The sequence below is a fragment of the Myxocyprinus asiaticus genome, chromosome 46 (genome assembly GCF_019703515.2).
Source record: "Myxocyprinus asiaticus isolate MX2 ecotype Aquarium Trade chromosome 46, UBuf_Myxa_2, whole genome shotgun sequence".
NCBI lineage: Eukaryota > Metazoa > Chordata > Actinopteri > Cypriniformes > Catostomidae > Myxocyprinus > Myxocyprinus asiaticus.
In genome coordinates this window covers 11,282,140-11,302,034 of record NC_059389.1, presented here as the reverse complement: position 1 = coordinate 11,302,034, position 19,895 = coordinate 11,282,140, and the positions used below count along the sequence as shown (strand labels likewise).

The window sequence follows — 19,895 nt, the reverse complement described above, 5'->3', positions numbered from 1 at the left end:
GGCCTTCATTGTTTGGGTCAGTAGGCGTTGAATTCTCTTCTTCAAGACTAATAAATGCACAATGGTGGTGGCTGTGGGATCAAACCAGCAACCTTTTAGCTTTCCAGTTCTGTGCTTTAGCCCACTACACCACCACCACACCATGTCCACAGAGTGATGCCAAAAAAGAGTTGTAAAGCAATTTTTTTTTTTTTTTTTGTAAACAAAGTGTCAACAGGAATGCATATTTTATATTTTTTATTTCATGCTCATCATTAACACAAGGTGAATGCAATTACTTACTGGTTTCCACAGAACCAAAACCCATGTCTTTGAGGCTGCTTGTGCAATGTGCTAGCACTACAGTAGAAGGTAAACACATTTGATTTGATGCAAAGATGTCTGATGGGGCTTGTCAGAATCTTGGGGTCGATGTCAGGGTAATAAAACATTCGATAGCAAAATTTTGTGATCACGTTGGACAACAATGCAGCATTCTAAACATTTATTTTGCATAATGTGTTCTGTTTCACATTTGTTTTTTTAAATAGTTGACAGTATACAGCATATACAGTATATGTGCAGTATTTATTAATTACTAAATTCGGCTGTTGCTCGTTTGCAGTAGTCTGAAAGTGTGTTAAATCTCATAACAGTGTATATAAATCTCCATGTCTCTGCACACTGTTTAGCACCTTCTTGGTAAGTGGGAGAACAATGTCAGAGAGAATTTTAATGCGCTTGTTATGGAGGGCCAGAAAGTCACATGAATTTTGAATACACTGCCAAGAACTGCTTTAGAATGCTGTTTAAAATAAATTTTATTTCATCCTTCAAGAAAAACAGATATATGAAAAAAGATACAACCAACTATATATATTTTATTTGGTTGTCTCTACATTGGTTTCATGCATTTAGATTACTGAAGAGAAAACTGGTAAATAGGTCAAACCACAGCAAGACCATGTTGTGATCCCAGTGTGGTGTGAGAAACCAGTAAGGAGGGGGAGGTTCTTCTGCATAAGTTCATCTTTAGATCATTATGTAAAATCTTTAGCTAAGGATTCTTAGCCCACAGCTTAAATATGCAGAACTACATAAATCAGTCACAGGTTAAATGTTGATATCTATTAAAAAGGATTATATAAATGCATTCTGAAGAGTTTTGAATAGAGCAGTCAGTCAAGTAACGTGTATTTCATTTAATTTGCATTTTTATTTTCAGATATAACTCACAAATGAGAAGACCCAATAATATGCAAGGCAAGAATTGAACAACAAACTTGGTAATGGTTTATAAAAAAAGGTTGTATTTGTTAATATTATTTAAAGGGAGAATTCACAAAAAAATGAAAATTCTCTCATCATTTACTAACCCTCATGCCATCCCAGATGTGTATGACTCTCTTTCTTCTGCGGAACACAAACAAAGATTTTTTTATTTTATTTTTTTATATCTCGGCTCTATTGGTCCTTAAAATGCAAGAGAATGGTGACCAGAACTTTGAAGCTCTAAAAATCACATAAAAGCACCATAAAAGTAATCCATATGAATCCAGTGGTTAAATCTATATCTTTAGAAGTGATATGATAAGTGTGGGTGAGAAATAGATCAATCTTTAAGTCCCTTTTTTACCATAAATCTCCACTTTCACTTTTACTTTCAAAACGTGAAAGAGAAAGTGGATATTTATGGAGATTTATTGGAACTTCAAAGTTCTGGTCACCATTCACTTGCATTGTAAGGACCAACAGAGCTGAGATATTCTTCTAAAAATCTTCATTTGTGTTCTGCAGAAAAAAGAAAGTCACACACCTGGGATGGCATGAGAATGAGCAAATGATGAGAGGATTTTCATTTTTGGGTGATCTATCCCTTAAAGTACAAAATATAATGAAATCTTACCCTCAGGTGGTTTTTCTCGCAGGTAAGGTGGAAGGCCTTCATTGTTTGGGTCAGTAGGTGTTGAATTCTCTTCTTCAAGACTAATAAATGCTTTAAACAATTTTTTTATTTGTTAGTCCGTTACACCCAATGCATTAACTAATGTTAACAAATAGAACCATATTGTAAAATGTTACCCTAAACTCATTACTTAAAGTAACCTAAAATAATTAGCAGATTAACTAATCTAATGGTTTAATTTGATTTTTGATTTACTTGTTATATTCTATTAGTTTAATTCTATTATATCTGTTTAATTATACTAGTTTAATAGAAAAATATAAAATTATAAACAAACATATAATCATAGGGGCTCTGTATTTGTTTTGGCCCCTGTAAAAAAGGGTCACTTTAGGAAACACATTACAGGATTTGTGAGCCTGTGCCTCCAGTAAGTATAGTCACCAGTAAGGCTAGTAACATTCAAATAATCCATTACCATAAAAAAAAAAAAAAAAAAAAAATCAAATTCACACAGTAACAAATACGTAATAAAAATTATTGTTATTGTCTTGGACTGCTTAACTGTGTCCTGACCAAATTGTTTTTATACATAGTCAGTCTAATGGCCCCTTGAATCTTGTCAATCAGGTAATCCTGCAAGATGCTAATCCGTAGCGCTGGTTACTCCCTGCATGTTAAGTGTATTAACTGTTAATTACAAAGATAACATGTTAGGGAAAAATTCAGACAAATTCAATTAAAAACACAAAGAAAAAAAATTACATTTGAAAAATTAAAATGAGGAATACAACGTGTTGATTCTCGCACAAGGTCCCTAAAAGGCCGTACCTGGATGATTTACAGGGGTTAATTGCAGTTCAGCCAGGGGATGAGCTCCACTTAGGCTTAAGCGTGAAAAAAATACCATGGTTTGAATTATGTCACTGTTAAGAATAGTTTATTGCTAAGCACCATCTGTGAACACTGTGTGCATACGGGGAGGCACCACACTGGCGTAAATCTGTCTTCATATTCATGTCAGTAAATCATAGAAAAATAAGGGTTATATCTGTACATAAAAGATAGCCTGCATATAAAAGCATAGCTTTATGTGTCACATGTCCTGCAACCTCGGCATATGTGGACTCATACAGACATGAATTATGTACAGGCTTCTATTCGGCCCAAGGCTGTTTCCTGCAGAATTTGTTTGATTATGGCTCTTATTTCCTTCTGCCACTCCAGCAGTTACCGGTATTTATAATCCAAGCTCTGTGTGTTCAGAATATGTTGTCTTGCAATAATTGGCTGGCAATAAATGGAAAGCACAGCTTAATTAATTGTTAAATTAAAATTAATTGGAATATTTTACAATTAATTTAAATACATTAATATTAAAATTCACGGTTACACATTATTTCAGGGATCAGAAATTACAGAGTAGTTAATGACTAATAATTGGACTTGTAAGGGACTAGCTACGGACTTGTTTAGAATTATAAAGCATTTATTAAGCCTTTGTTCGCTGATTTCTTACCCTTGCCTAATAGCCCCTTTACATTTATTTTTTCCTAACAATGAACTTATTAAGTAAAAACAAAAGATACCAATAGTAAGGTTCTCATTACACTGTGTGAATGTGCATCTTATAAGTATAAAATAAATATAGAAGGCAGAGACTTTTGTTGCTTAGTGTAAATAGCAACAAAACGCATCTTCTTTGCACTAATTGCAAATAGTGTTAGATGCCATTTGCTCTCCTAATTACATACTACCATACAATATAGGAGTATCACAGCAGCATGTTTATTGTGTTTATTTAGAGTCCCTACACCAACCCCTAACCCTAAACCTAACCCTAGCCTTCCCTGCTTTGTTGAAATAGGCTACTATATTCTACATGTATTTTATATCTATAAGCCGCACATTCACACAGAGTACTGAGAACCTATAAAGGATGCCTTCTGCATCATACTAGCTATTGATATGTTTTGTTTTTAGCTAATAAATGTATTGTTATGACAAAAGCAAATGTAAAGGGGTTATAAAGCATGAATAAGAAATCAGCCAGTAAAGGCTTGATAAATACTTGATAATGCCAAACAAGTCCATAACTAATCACTTACAAGTGTAATTATTAGTCATGAATTACTGTCTAATTTCTGATCCCTAAAATAAAGTTTTACCAAATTCACTATTAAAGTTTTAATATCATCATGTGGTTTTAAAGGAATGTGGCCTTAAAAAAATTGGCAAATAAATTATATGCCTATTTTTTGTGAAGTCTGTGAGATAAAAAAATAATAGATTTATGTAAAAAATATGACCTTTTCTGCCATTGGCCCGACAAACGTAGTTGAGCAAATGTTGTTATGTCTGAATCCTCAAACAGACAGTGCACTGTTAAAAAAGCCATAGAAACACAGTATTTACACTCTTCGGGAAATCCACCTACGAATGGCTTACTTAGTAAGGCTTTTGGCTTACTTGTCTATGCACATTAAACTGGGATCTCAGAAAGTCTATTAACATAAAAAAAAAAAATAATAATAAAATAAAAAAAAAATACAAACAGCAGCTTTAAAGGAATTTTTGGGTTTCTATACAAGTTAAGCACAATCAACAGCATTTGTGTCATAATGTTGATTACCACAAAACATTTGTTTTGACTTGTCCCTCCTTTTCTTTAAAAAAAGCAAAAATCTGGGTTACAGTGATGCACTTACAATGGAAGTGAATGGGGGCCAATCCGTAAACGTTAAAATACTCACTGTTTCAAAAGTATAGCCACAAGATTTAAACAATATGCATGTTAACATGATTTTAGTGTGATAAAATCACTTACTAACCTTTTCTGTGTAAAGTTATAGCCAATTTCACAAATTAGTTGCCATGACAATATTATGCTGTAAACCCAGTAATCCTGCAAAAACAATGATATAAATAACTTTACAGCATTAATGCAAGTGCTTTTATAAAAATGTACATTAATTCTTCACATTTCTGCCTTTAATCCCTCCAAAATTGGCACCATTCACTTCCATAGTGAGTACCTCACTAGTACCTAGATTTTTACTTTTTTTTAAAGCCACGTGATAAGATGCGCGGATTGACGGTCTCAGACGCGGAGGCAACTGAGATTCAATCTCCGCCACCCGGATTGAGGCGAGTCACTACGCCACCACGAGGACCTAGAGTGCATTGGGAATTAGGCATTCCAAATTGGGGAGAAAAGAGGAGAAACTAAAAAAAAAAAAGAAAAGAAAAAAAAAGAAAAGAAAAGGAGGGACGAGTCGAAATAAATTTTAATTACATTACAATAACATGCTAAAAAATGCTACAAATGCTGTCGATTGAGCCTAACATGTATTGAATCCTAAATATTTCTTTAAGAGTATGCTTTTTGCTCTTCTTACAAAAAATAAAAATAGTTTCTCTCAAATTTCATTTTATACACTTAAGATTATTTGTGCAACAATATGGAGAAATTATTCATAGGCAGCCAAAAATAATACAGTAGATGACAAAATGTTAATGTGTCACTGCAAGACCCAATGGGTTGGCTGGAATACCATTTGATTATTGCATAATTGTTGAAAATGAAATAAATGAAAAATGAATAATGAAACTGATTGAATAGTTATAGGCCCCACTTTGAACACACATTTCAATATAAGTTTTGATTATGTCACATACTGAGTACATAATGCCACTTGTTTATTCCTCAGACAAAATCCTTAATACAGTTTTGGCATAATAGTAATAATTATCCATCAGATCCATCGGTCATAAAAATAACTCATCTTAAAGCCAGCTCAAAAAAATAAATATAAAAAAAAATTAAATAAAAATCTGCTTTAACATATCCAGACTGGTTGAACATCAATGTTCAACATGATCACTCTGCAGTGAGACACATGCTCCCTCGTGACAGAAGGCAAATATGTTCTGACCTCCACACCAGGTCTCTCCAGTTTGCAGACCCCAGCATTTGGAAGATTGCAAAAGGGCAACAAGACCTTAGATTGAAAATTCATGTTTTTTTCCCCCATTTTTTCCTGAACCAACCACGTGCATTGGTGTCCAATGTAAGCAAGTCCAGAATCCATGCATCTTTCTGTGCACCTTCTATAAACTCTGACAGGGATATTTGACCTGTGGAAGAGGAGGAAAGACAGCCTTTAATTAATTCTTTCAGACCTCTCCTCCCACTGTCCCTATCTCAGATGCTTATTTTAGCAACAGTCTAAGCCAACTTATATTTAGGCTGCTTGCTCACAGTATTGTGAAATTATATAATGGATACTTTAAAAAGTTAAAGGTCGCTGGTTTGATAAACAGCTATTTGATTGGTTAGTTAATGTTCTCCTTTGTGTTGTTTGATACTATATATATATATATATATATATATATATATATATATATATATATATATATAAGAGAGAGAGCTTAAAAAGGCCAAAATACACAACGTCTGTTGTTAAAACAGCTAAAACTATCAAATATATAAAGTTCATGTATGCACAATTACAATTTTTCTGCAAAACTAATTTCAAGCATTTAATATATGCCTCTATATTAAAAGGTGTCATCATGAGAAACATGCATTGATTCAACTATCATACTGTAACTTCTGACTGATAGAAACGTTTTATATAATAAATTAGACACATAGAACAACATAAAGAGCCACTTACCATCTTTATTTTCATCCACAAGTTCAAATATTCTGTCACAAATTTCATTGGGTGCCATGTCTGTTTCGTTTTTCTTGAGTTTGCAAATGATCTGGAACCAAGAATGACAAGACGACATGTGAGAGATTAAAAAACACATGAGAGTTTAAATATTGTGAGAAAGGAATCTTACCCTTATAATATGCTTGACCTCTTGTCTGTCCAACTTTCCATTTTCATCCCTGTCATAGACTTTAAAAGACCACTTCAATCTGTCCTCCAGTTTTCCTCTCAGAACCAAGTGGATGGCTGCTACAAATTCCATAAAGTCTATTACATTATCCTGCAAATGGACACGAATGATGGAGCTGATGAGCTGATAACATTTGCACATAATCACAGCTCATGCATATCAATTGCTTCTTCGCAATCAGTTTTTAATATTCTCTTGAGTAAATGAGAAAAAGATCTAAAAATGGCTGACCTTCATTATACCAAAAAAAAAAAAAAAAAATTTCTAACTCAGTATTTTTGTCTTGTTTTCCAGCAAAAATATCTAAACATACTTAAAACAAAATACAATAAGCAAAAAGACATAAGATATTGAGTCTTGTTTTAAGAGAAATCTAACCAAATTTAGTAAGGTTTATGCTTAAAAGAAGAAGAAGAAAAGAAACCCCACTATTTGCCAATGAGGTAAAACAGGTATTACACTATTTGCTATTGGCAAATATTTTCTTGTTTTAAGCATAAAAACAAGACTTAATATCAAATGTTATTTTGCTTCTTGTGTCCTGTTTGAAGGATGTTTAGATATGTTTACTGGAAAATGAGACAAAAAGTGTCTAAAGAAAGTATTAAGAAAATGATTTTCGACACTGTATACTTGACCTTATTTTACTTGCGCTTACCCTGTTTGTATCAAATGATTTGAATAACGTTTCCATGTACAACGCCTCATCTTCTGACGTGCTCTGAACTCCAAAGATCTTGCGGAATTCGTGAAGATGTAGGGCTCCACTTGGGCATACATTCATGAACACTGTGTAAAGAGGCTGTATCTCGGCAAGATCCACTTCCTCTTGTTCTTCACTTTGAGTTTGACCCATACTCAAGTCCAGTAGCCACTTTGTCCATTATCGAAAAGTTCACATTATTTGCAATCTGAAAATGGTCACAATATACGAGCCAAATGTGCCATGCTGCAAACTCCTGGCATTCTTCTCACAAACAAACTGACCTAATCCTCTTCACTTACAACTTGGAGTATTACCTTAGAATGAATGGACTGGTATTTTTAGAAGGTCTTAATCTCATTTACTCTTTGATCCTAGGTTTAGAATTTTCACGGTTATAGTTCTAGACCTAATATTACCCAGACATACCTCTGAGAACTGATAGTTGAGCCAGTTGAAAAAAAGGCTAATTGTGCCTCATTACAGTGAGGTAAAAAAATAATAATTCAGAGTAGTTATTTAAAGCACAGCAGTTTTTGTTTGTTTAAAGTCAGTTAGATTTGAAATAATGATCTTAGCAATCACTACTTTATCTAGACCCAGAATTGGACATTGGGATATTTAATTATTTCCTCACTATTGTGTTGTTCCAAACCCAAATGCAGGTTTTTTTCTCCTGTGAAAAAAAAAAAAAAAAGAGAGAGAGAGAGAGAATTTTTGTAGAATCTTCATGCAGCTCTTTTCCCTACAACACCATAAAGCACCATAAAAGTAGGATGCGACTAAACTTTCTGTCTGTTTCTAACACAAAGCAATCATACAGCTTCAGAAGACTTGAAAATATATTGTGCGTTTATTGTCTTTTTGTCCTTTTTGGAGCTTGACAGGCGTGGTCACTATGAGCTGTGTAAAGATTCTTCAAAAACACTCCATTTGTGTTCCACAGAAAAAAATAACAGCATACGGGTTTGGAACGGCATGAGATTGAGTACAAAAATGACAAAACGTTCATTTCTGGGTGAATTATTCTTTTAAAAGTCTATGTTCTAAAACTTTTATGTATTGTACTTTACATAGTTGGTGGAACAAAAGAAGTAAAAACCAAAACGAGCTCTGAAGTCTCTAAATGAATAATTTATTATTTTAAATGATAGATGAATTATGAAGTCATAGCTGATTAAATGTGAGTGCCAATATACTCAATTACACAAGTGTCACTAAACTTCTTGCATGATTAGTCAGGTTAAACTCTGTACCCCTATCACTTTACTCTTACAGATTGCCTTACTGTATAACATATAACACATTCACTGGGCCTTCTAAAGAGCCAAACCATTCTCACCAGTCTTACCTTTCCAGTCTCTCAAGCAGCCGTCCTGATAAGACCTTTCAGCTAGGCCAGTCTATAAATGCACCATATAACAGGTTAAGCTCAGTATCCCAGTTCATGGCTGCAGACAAATAGGATACTTTTTATTTATTTATTTATTTATTTATTTTGCATATATTGACAACAAAATGTCATTTAAAGGGCATGTGATGTGTGACATTACCTTGTGAATAAATTATAAACAAATACTTTAAAAGTATAGTTCACACAAAAATAAAAACTCATACTGTACCAAAACTGTGTAACTTTCTTCCATGGAATACAAAAAGAGATGCTAGGTAGCATGTTAGCCTCAGTCACCATTCACATTCATTGTATCTTTTATCCTTCCAATGAAAGTGAATGGTGACTGAGCCTGTAAGTTCTTAACATTCTGGCTAACATCTCCTTTTCTGCTGCATGAAAGAAAGAAAGTCATGCAGGTTTGAAACAATATCGTAGTGAGTATATTAAGACAAATTTTTATTTTTTCCCTTTCCACAGTGCTGATTATTGATTTAACAGCCCATGAACTGTGACCTAGATGCAGAATCAAATCAATTTCACTTCCGGCCAATAAAACCAAAATCCACCCCAGTTTCACCTCTAGTCCTCTTTTGATGAGGTTATTCATTATTCAGCAGCATGTAAGAGATAGTTTGTCAGGACTGCCACTGGAGACATTAAAGGTCTCTCACCTTTTCTAAGCTGTCATTACTGCCACTGAAATCCTACGTCACCACAGTCCCACAGATTCACAAAATGCATATATATATAGATATATATGGTCAAAATGTGTAATTTTACTCAAATTTACTATGGTAATCATAGTTTCTGACAAAATGCCATGATAGTTGTTAAAGTGTGGTAACGGTTTACTGTTGTAAACTCTGGTGGTGTGACAGCCACTGCTGTCATAAAAATTAAATGAGAAATTAAAACAAGAGAAAGCTTTTTACATTGTTCATAGAATATTATTAATTTATTATAACATTATAACAAAAACATTTTAACTATCTTAATGTTGTTAAAGGGATATTTCAGTATATCAAAAACACACGTACACCAGAATGATGTTTGAAAGGTGCTGAGTCTAAACAATGTCTCAAATCCAAAAAAGAGAGCTCTTGTTTTTGGATTTAAGGGATACTTCACCCAAAACTGAAAATTCCCTCATCATTTACTAACTCTCATGTCATCCCACATGTTTATGACTTTGTTTTTTCTTCTGAACAGAAAGATTTTTAAAAGAATATCTCAGCTCTGTAGGTCCATACAATGCAAGTGAATGGTGACCAGACCTTTCAAGCTCCAAAAAATCACATAAAGGAGGCATAAAATTAATCCATAACCAAATCCAATGGTTAAATCTATATCTTCAGAACCAATATGATACTGTAGGTGTGGGTGAGAAACAGATCAATATTTAAGTCCTTTTTTACTATAAATCTCCACTTTCACTTTTCACTTAGAAAGTGAAAAGTGGGGATTTATAGTAAAAAATTATAAATGATTGAGCTGTTTCTCAATCAAATAGACTGCATCACTTCAGAAAACATACATTAAAGCAATGGAGTCATATGGATTTTTGGAACTTCAAAAGTCAGGTCACCATTCACTTGCATTGTATGGACCTACAGAGCTGAGATATTCTAAAAATCTTTGTTCGTGTTCAGCAGAAGAAAGAAAGTCATACACATCTGGGATGGCACGAGGGTGAGTAAATGATGAGAGAATTTTCATTTTTGGGTGAACTATCCCTATAACGGGTCTCCCACCTTGTTAGGTCTGTTTTGATCATTTTAGAGGTGTTTTGGGCACTTATCAGCTGGTCAAGATGGGAAACCAGCAGGCCAACCATCTAAACCAGCTAAACACCAGCTTGGCAACCAACTAAACCATTCTTAAACAGCTAAGACCAGTAAACTCCCTTTGTAGCAGTGTTTAAAATGGTAATAATTGAGGCAATAACGATTAATGGCATTTTCCTGGTAACGTTCCTGGTAGTTACCATGGTACAATTAAAGACTACCTAGCCTAAAACAAATGTTGCTATATGTAGCTGATTTGAGACATCATGATAATGTCATAATATGTCATGTCTAGGTTATGGTGTTATATGTTACTCAATACTCTGTGTCTCTGAAATGAAATTATGTGAAATATCAATGTGTAGCATATTTGGCTTTGTAATAATCTTCATAAAAAGGCTCTAAAAATGTAGATTGTACAGTATGTAATTAACGTACTGCTGCCCCATGTCGGCCAACAGCTTCATAACATCTTTGGAATTCCGTAAACATCCTGACGTCACTTCCGCTAATATTTGCCAGACAAAAAAACACAGCAAACGCAGAATTTGACTATTTCGTATAAAGCGCTGTTTCAATTTAACAATACTGTCCGTGTTCTCTATCAGTATTAAAGTGCAGAGACGCCCTGTGTAAAGCAAAGCTGTGTTAATAGCCTCAGTTATGAAGGTGAGTGGAGGATTTGTTGTTGTTTGCGTGTCTGGATGATGCCGTTTTAAAGCCAAACCTGTTATTACCTGATTCTGAACGAGAACAAACTGTTGAATATTTCAGTTCACCAGCAGTTTTGTTGTGCATGAGTCCTTTTTTATACTAGACACAATATTCGATTCATTTGGACGGATGTTTTCTTATCTTGCACTGATAATAGGGTATAATACAATCTGAAGCAGGGCAGCTGGCATTGGCTTGGGGCTTATGTATTATTTTGCATCACCATGATGGTGCAAAATGCTTTACTGCATTAGCATTAAGCATTAAGCATTATGCTTTTAAATACTATTGCAGCCATAATGCTTGAAGAGTTGTTTTGAGTTTTCAGTGATTGTTGTTGTACTTATTGAGTGGATTGTAGCCTGTATATTTATTTGGCTATTAATTGCATATATAATCATGTTTTATTCAAGGGGCCCAGTGAGACTGAGGTGATAGAAGAGAATTCAACACCTACTGACCCAAAGAATGAAGACCTTCCACCTTACCTGCGAGAAGAACCACCTGAGGGTAAGATTTCATTATATTTTGTACTTAAAGGGATAGATCACCCAAAAATGAAAATCCTCTCATCATTTACTTGCCCTCATGGCATCCCAGATGATTATGACTTACTTACTTCTGCTGAACACAAACTGAATATAAAGATTTTTAGAAGAATATCTCAGCTCTGTAGGTCCTCACAATGCAAGTGAATGGTGACCAGAACTTTGAAGGTCCAAAAAGCATAAAAAAGCAGCATAAACGTAATCCATATGACTCCAGTGGTTAAATCCATATCTCCAGAAGTGATATGATAAGTGTGGGTTAGAAACAGATCAATCAAAACAGATTTTTTTTTTTTTTTTACAATCAATCCCCACTTTCACTTTAACATTCATCTTCTTGTGTTTTGGCAATTCACATTCTTCATGCATATTGCCACCTACTGAGCAGGGAGGAGAATTTATAGGACAAAATGACTTAAATATTTATCTGTTTCTCACCCACACCTATCAAATTGCTTCTGAACACATGGATTTAACCACTGGAGTCATGTGGATTACTTTTACGCTGCCTTTATTTGCTTTTTGGAGCTTCAAAATGTTGGTACCCATTCACTTGTGAGGATCAACAGTGCTGAAATATTCTTCTAAATATCTTTGTTTGTGTTCTGCAGAAGAAAGAAAGTCATACACATCTGAGTTGGCATGAGGGAGATTAAATGATAGAATTTTCATTTTGGTTGAACTATCCCTTTAAATATTTACGAATGACACTAGAGAAATATTTGTAGAACATTCTAAAATCATTACGATGTTTGTTTGTACATTCTAAATCATTCATAAAGAGCATAATAGTAATAATGTACTTAAGCTGCTATAAAAGCACAGACATGATGGCAATTTTTTACCTTTTGCAGTGGAATTCCTAGAAAGTTTCTGTGGCAATTTATATGCATTTATAATAAGGATACCTGTATGTATATGTGAGTATCTTAAATATGTATTTGCTTTTGTAGAACCATAATCTCTTTATTTTTTAATTGATCATTATTGGTGTGGATCCAGGGTTTTTATTTATTTCTAAATGTGCTACATTATGAGATGTCAAGCATTAAAGAATGTATTAATGTTTGTTGAATTTATTAATGAACATTAATAACTATCATAAATTGTAGGAAAAAGTAGGAAAATATATATATGTATCTGTGTGTATGTATGTATATATATATATATATATATATATATACATACACACACACACACATACACTTGGGTCTGTTAATGTTAAAAACCCCTGGTTAATGGATAGATCGGAAAACAATAGAATCTAATACAATAATCATAAATACTATTATTTATTAACATAAAATGCATACGATTCTTAAGGAGAATATTTGAATATATCATAATTTAGCAAAGAATACACATTAGTCTGATATTTTTGTATGCTGTATTAACTGTAGTGATCTGCAGAGGGCCACACTGACTCACAGAAGACAAAGGAAGATTTCAGTAGTGAAAAATCTCTCCAATAATGAGATGCTTCTGTCTGCAGTGCCAAATTATACACAGGTTTAAGTTAATTCACAGATTTAAAAATCGCAAATCCATTAATCTTACAAAACTACTAGAGAACCATGCAGGTTGCCTCTATTACACACAGTGTGCTAATCTATATTTCTCATTACTTGTGTGTAGCCCATTTTAATGCCTTTCATTAAGAATTAAAGATCCTTTAATAACTGAACATCTTTAAGTTAAACAGGGCTTTTGTGCCCACATTGTGATCAATGTCCTCCCTTTGTTCCCTTTGCTATTTGATCGTTATGTCCAGGGACCCTACAAAGACACAAAGCTCTCTTGTCTTGTCTCTTTATAAACAGTCTATTCGACGTGAAGGCTCTGATGCATCTGCTTTGCCAGAAACAATCTCTTTTGTCTAAACGGCTGCATTATGTTGCCATAAATTGCTTTGGGATCATCTGTGGCTGCTGCCCACCAGCGTATCACAGGTAGTTGCGTAACCACTAACGTCTGCCCTCTGGCTTTTTGGCTGCTGTCTCAATGTGGATCCTGATATAGTTTATTATATCACATACATTTTCTCGTTTTTTTGCTGCTGGAAAAGCACATACCTATAGAAGAATTTCAGGATCCATGCTGTGCGTATTAAAGTACATTGTTCTGATTTAGGGTTTGTTGTTTCTCTGGACGTATAAAAGCTATTTCAGTTGATTTTGAATGAAAATGGCATTCACGCTGACTGCCGTGTAATAAGAAATGAGTTTGTGAGCTTGGGTACACAAGTGCATTGAGCCTGTTCGCAGGGAGGGGAATTGTGTGGATCAGGCTTATTGTTGCTGAGCAAATAGCAAGAGGAATGGACATACAAGCCAGATCTACTTTGGATTTCAAAGTCCAGCATGGCGTGTTCTTTCAGATCCATTTTTTACAGATTAATCATGATGCGTTAGTAACTTTTTACAATTTACAAGCTGTAAATAATGATTACTGGCCAGGTAACAGTATTTTGCATTATTTATAATTTACATAAAATTTATTTTATTTAAATAAGTTTTTGTCAAGCCTGATTTCATGAAAAAAACAGGACCATGGTGTCATTTCTGCAAAATGATATTGCGTGGTTACGTTACACAAATTGCAGCAGTTCTGAGGTGAAATGTCCACTGAGTGGCGCTAAGAGCGAGTTAAATGTCTCCCAAACACATGAGGTTTTAAAGGCGCTATATGTAATATTTTTACTGTACTAAATCATAAAATGACCATAATATGTCATTAGAGAATTAGGAAACATGCTAAGTTTAAATACTGGCTTCTCCGATATCAATGCTACAGCCAGTATATTCTACTTTGAAGTTTCCATTCTGGGCCGGAATTTCTGTTTTATGTTTTTGCCTGTGTGATCCCGCCCACTGCCCACTCACCAATAGTATTTCAACACCGCCGGGTTGCCAGATTTGAACAAGTTTGCAGGCAAACAACACTGCGTGCTGCAGCCATGGAAGCCAGCAAACCAACTGGATCAGAGATAACAGATTCCACCCGACCTAAAAAGCCTCGCCATCCGTCTAAAAAGCACCATGACCAGAGGCGTAGTAAAACAAGGATAATATTGGAGATGCCTTTGGAAGATGGAGACAGCTTAAAGCCCAGAAATCCTTTAAAACGGATGCTGAGTTGGCTAATTTGCATGTCAACATTCTGGCAACCCGCATGAGCTTTGAGTCTGGGGCGGGGCAGACAACTCTCCAATATTTTGAATTTGGACTGCAGTACCCATTTCAAATGCTTGTTGTCAATCTTATATATAGCACCTTTAACTTCCTGAGACCTGAGCGTCACTGCTGTGTGCAATTTTTTTTTTTTTATTTCCTTTTTTACATTTTTGTAACTAGTAGCACCTAATAAACACTCAAAATAGTTTTCCTACAATTTTGTCAACATACAGTATGTGGACAGCGGGACTAAGTTGTGAAATTTTAAATAATACCAAGCTATTCACCTTATGCGCCAGAGAATGTAGCACGCAGCCATCTTGAAAATTTTGTCTCTGAACTTCCATTCTGGCGGTTCTATATAGATATCTGTGGTGTTGATGTCAAAATGTAATCAGCTAGCGAAGTGGATTTACAGGATATAGAGTTGTCAAAAGCTATCATGAGTATTTTAAAGTGTTCATGAGATGTCATAACAACTGGAAGCAGAGCATGAGATTTTAAAACAGGAGTAATTCATCATAAATGCACAAGATCCCACCTTCAAGCTGTGGACTTACTGATGTGCATCTGTGCTCATAAAAGTCTAAGAGATAACACAAAGTCATTTAAAATATCTCATGACACCTCTGACCATCTGCTCATGTCATTCACCCATCGCGTTATAGTTAAGGTGAGCAGATTTTTTAAGCGTTAAACCGGAATGGGGGGAGGGGTGCAACTATATTAATACACACATACACGTACATACACATGTGAAAGTGTTGTTTTATTTTATATTCCGTTTACAACAATTTTAATCACATTTAAGGCTCTTTAATGTTGAACTTGCATGTTTAATAATACAAGCTGTCACTGCTGGAAGTTTAATATCAACTACACATTTTAACACAAATTCTTAACATGTTGAAACCTAAAAATGAAGGAGAATTACACATATAACAATTAAATGCTTGTATTATGAAAAAGTGCAGTGTCATAGCTGGCCAAATGTGATCTGCCAGGTCCAATTTACCTCCGTGGGTGTCGGGAAAAAACGAACATTTAGAGTGTCAGAAAAAACACCTCACTAGCATTTTCACATAGCAAAGGGGTGCTGTAGACTCGCACCATCAACTCTTGGTGAAAAATACTTTATGTGCTCCCACACGTAATCCATTTTGATCGACTTTTTAGTATCTTCAATTCAAACAGGAAGTTAGATGGCAAAATTCGGAAGAGGGCAGTGTGAAAAAGGGGCGGGGTTGAATAAGGTGAATGTCAGATGTTTTTTAACCAAATTGTTTATTATGTTTTTTATGTTGGTTATTCCTCATTAGACCATTCGGTTGCTAATAATTATAGACCAATCTCAAAATTATCTTTCATCTAAAAAATTTAAGAGTCAGTTCGAAGCAACTGTTGTGGGTAATGAAGGATAACAATATTTTTGAGAAATTTCAGTCAGGTTATAGAGAAAACCTGCCATTGCATTACTACAATAATAGACCGGTGTGCAACACAGTCTCATTTAAACGGCCCGCATATCATTTTGGCGGAATTTTGAAATTTGACCGTTCAGGTGCACATTAGCACGAGAATTTTCGGAACACATGCGCATGCTCAGCACACACACATACACCGTCTGTCAATCAAACAGGGAGCAGCTATTACTAGATCGCTAGCAAATTGTAAAATTACGTGCTCTGGATTATTTACAACAGCAGAATAAGAATATGAATTTTGTAATAAGTGACACAGGCCTAGGCTATCACAAATATAGCTAGTAATTTTTTCATTATTGACGTTTTAATCAGTCTGCTTGTCCGGTCAGGCAAGTCAAATTTTCTTTTAATTGCCCCTTCAAAAATCAAACTGTCCCGGACAAGCGTTATTGTCGAGCCCTGGCTTAAGCAACCATGAGACTTTCGCCTCCCGTGTTGACTCGCTTGGTCCTTAGGTCTCGTATCCTGGTCCTTTGCATGAACCACTACGCAATTGGATCGTGTCCAAACAAGGTTCTAAATGGAGAACTGCATTATGTATTGCAAAAATTAAAATGTAACATCTTACAAGTCATGCCCTTTAGTAAAAGTGTTTTGAAGTCATAAGATTGCATTGTGTGAAACAGCGTGAAAAAGTGTTGTATGTTGCATACAAGTTATGAACTGATAATCTGCCCTTTTTCTCGTGATTTGTGTGAAAGGAAATAAAAGTAATTTTTGTTTTAGCACCTCTAGTGTTTATTTCACTAGGAAACTGCCGCAATATGGACAAAGAGCCACGTCTAAATAATTTTGCAAAAATGTATAGTAATGTGATCCTATGAGACCAGGTAGGTTTTGCCTCTATGTAGCCAGTTCAGACACATTGGGATTTTTGATTCCCATATTTAAATTTTAGGGCTAAATTAGAGGAATATTCTGCATATGTGTTGCTACAATGTGGAGAAAACAATGTCCTAGTTAAACTTCTCATTGTACATTTTCCACTGAGGTGAAAGTTGTTAGAAGTGGCAAAAGAATGGGGGTGGGTAGCTCAGTGGTAAAATACGCTGGCTAGCACCCCTGGAGTTCGGTAGTTCGAATCCCATGGCGTGCTGAGTGACTCCAGACAGGCTTCCTAAGCAACCAAATTGGCCCGGTTGCTAGGGAGTGTAGAGTCACATGGGGTAACCTCCTCGTGGTCGCTATAATGTGGTTCGTTCTTGGTGGGGCGCTTGGTGAGTTGAGCGTGGATGCCGCGGTGGATAGCGTGAAGCCTCCGCGCGCTATGTCTCCGTGGCAACGCGCTCAACAAGCCACGTGATAAGATGCGTGGGTTGGCGGTCTCAGACGTGGAGGCAACTGGGATTCGTCCTCCGCCACCCGGATTGAGGCGAATCACTACGTGACCACGAGGACTTAAAAGCACATTGGAAATTGGCCATTCCAAATTAGGGAGAAAAAAAAAAGTGGCAAAAGATCAGGCCACTTACTTGCTATTGTTCTTTTATTGATTTAAACCATGTGTTATTTTACAGTTCCTAATAAAGTTAGTGATCAACTGATAAGGAATTTTCTTTTTTACCTACCAAAGCCAATTTTTTACTCATATTTGGTGCTTGGTGAGAGCTAATTTTGAACCCTGTGTGTTAACCTGCAAAAAAACCAAGTAGGAGTATATGTCATTATAGCTTATATGTTTATTTCCTTTCTATTTCCTAATGTTTCCCTGTGATGATGTAGAGATACAGAATAAGTCCCTTTAGAGTGTATTGCCATCTGAGGTCAGGCATGCTCACAGAGGACTTGAAGTGGAACCAGACAGACTAGCCCACATGCTAATATTCATGTGGAAAAATACAGACGGAATGGATCTATCCACCCCGAGGCGAGCACGCTACAGCAGACAGCATGCGGTTTTCAGACCGTTTCTTCTGTTGATGCAATATTTGCACCTGATTTTCTTTGCAAACTCGCTCTGTTACCTCATCTCTAAATGTCAACTCTAAGGACACTTATAATAGAATGAAAGGCTGGGTTGTAATTTCGAGCAAATTACGGGTACTGCACGTAGATGTTTCACAATTATGTTCTTTGTGTGTTCTAGTTCAAGAGAGTGGTAGCAAAATTCAATCAGGGTTAGACTGTCAAGCCCTGTCAGTATGATTGCACTTTATTTTCCAAGCAAGCGAACAGGTTTTTACTGATGTAAAACTGAGAAACACAATGGTGTAGATTCTGTCTGTGTGCTAATTTGTGCATAACTGAAGTTTTCACCGGCTCTTGATCGCTTGGTAGGTGTTTATTAGATTCAGCTGGACCAAAAACATAAAATAACTGACATTTTGACCGGCCTAATTACAGTACTACCTGAAGGTATTCTCTTCTAAAAACTAAGTAGGCCTAATTGGTTAAAAAAAACTTTTATAGACTGCTTCTAGCATATGATTGGTTACATTCACGCATTCACTGTTTGGGATTGACAGCTTTATTAATTAAAGCAATAGTTCACCCAAAAATTAAAATACTGTCATCATTTACTCAATAGAGGTTGACCGATACTGGATTTTGCTGATACCAAGGTAATGGGAAAAGACTGATAACCGATTAATTGACAGATAGTTTTTAAATACATTTTTTTTTTTTTTAAATGTTCTAACTATTTTTGTTAATTTCTGTCAAGAACCGATTCCAAAAGCAGCTATCGGCATCGAATAATCAGCTATACCAATATATCGTTTGATCTCTTGTAATCTCCTTTATGTTGTTCCAAACCCATATGACTTTTTTGCTACTTTTCTCTGTGGAACACAAAAAGGAGGTGTTAGGTAGTATGTTGGTCTCAGTCACCATTCACTTGCATTGTATGGAAAAAAAGATGCAATGAAACTGAATGGTGACTGAAACAAACATACTGCCAAAGATCTCCCTTGTGTTCTACTGAAGTCAGTCAGTCATAAGGGTTTGGAACAACATGGGGTGAGTAAATGATGACATAATTTAAATTTTTGTGTGAACTATTCCTTTAAAGAATAATTCCTTTTTAGAATTATTTGTAGAATGCAGTTGTCACTCTCTTTCATAACTAAACGGTCTATGAACAGAACTGTATTTAGCACTCCAAATGGCACTAACAACCATATTCTGCTGCTGTGAAAGAAATGTCCAACTTCTTACTTACAGTAAACTATATCTTCACCCAAGCACAAACCATGCAGTCTTTCAAAACCACCCTGTTCAATTACAACTCAAGGTAAGTAGCACTTGCCCGTCAGAGCAGCCGAAATTAAATCTCGCTATTAGGTTGAAAAGAATAAA

At 35.3% G+C, this 19,895-nt stretch overlaps 2 protein-coding genes across 2 annotated transcripts in view; one reads left to right on the top strand and one right to left on the bottom strand.

Annotated features, from left to right (window-relative positions):
• Positions 1-5,799: 5,799 nt before the first annotated feature.
• LOC127435622 (guanylyl cyclase-activating protein 2-like) lies at positions 5,800-7,653 on the bottom strand. Its single transcript, XM_051689216.1, has 4 exons — positions 7,455-7,653; positions 6,737-6,886; positions 6,565-6,655; positions 5,800-6,022 (listed from the first exon to the last, which is right to left on the bottom strand). Exons 1-4 carry the CDS (start codon positions 7,650-7,652, stop codon positions 5,901-5,903), a joined length of 561 nt encoding a protein of 186 aa, XP_051545176.1. The 5' UTR covers position 7,653; the 3' UTR covers positions 5,800-5,900.
• A 3,518-nt stretch (positions 7,654-11,171) lies between these two features.
• The window catches only part of LOC127435623 (transmembrane protein 263-B-like), a 36,518-nt gene continuing 27,794 nt past the window's right edge, over positions 11,172-19,895 (top strand). The window contains exons 1-2 of the mRNA XM_051689217.1: positions 11,172-11,348; positions 11,807-11,903. Coding sequence (XP_051545177.1) covers positions 11,343-11,348; positions 11,807-11,903 — 103 coding nt within the window. The 5' untranslated portion in view covers positions 11,172-11,342. The remainder of the gene's footprint in view (positions 11,349-11,806; positions 11,904-19,895) is intronic.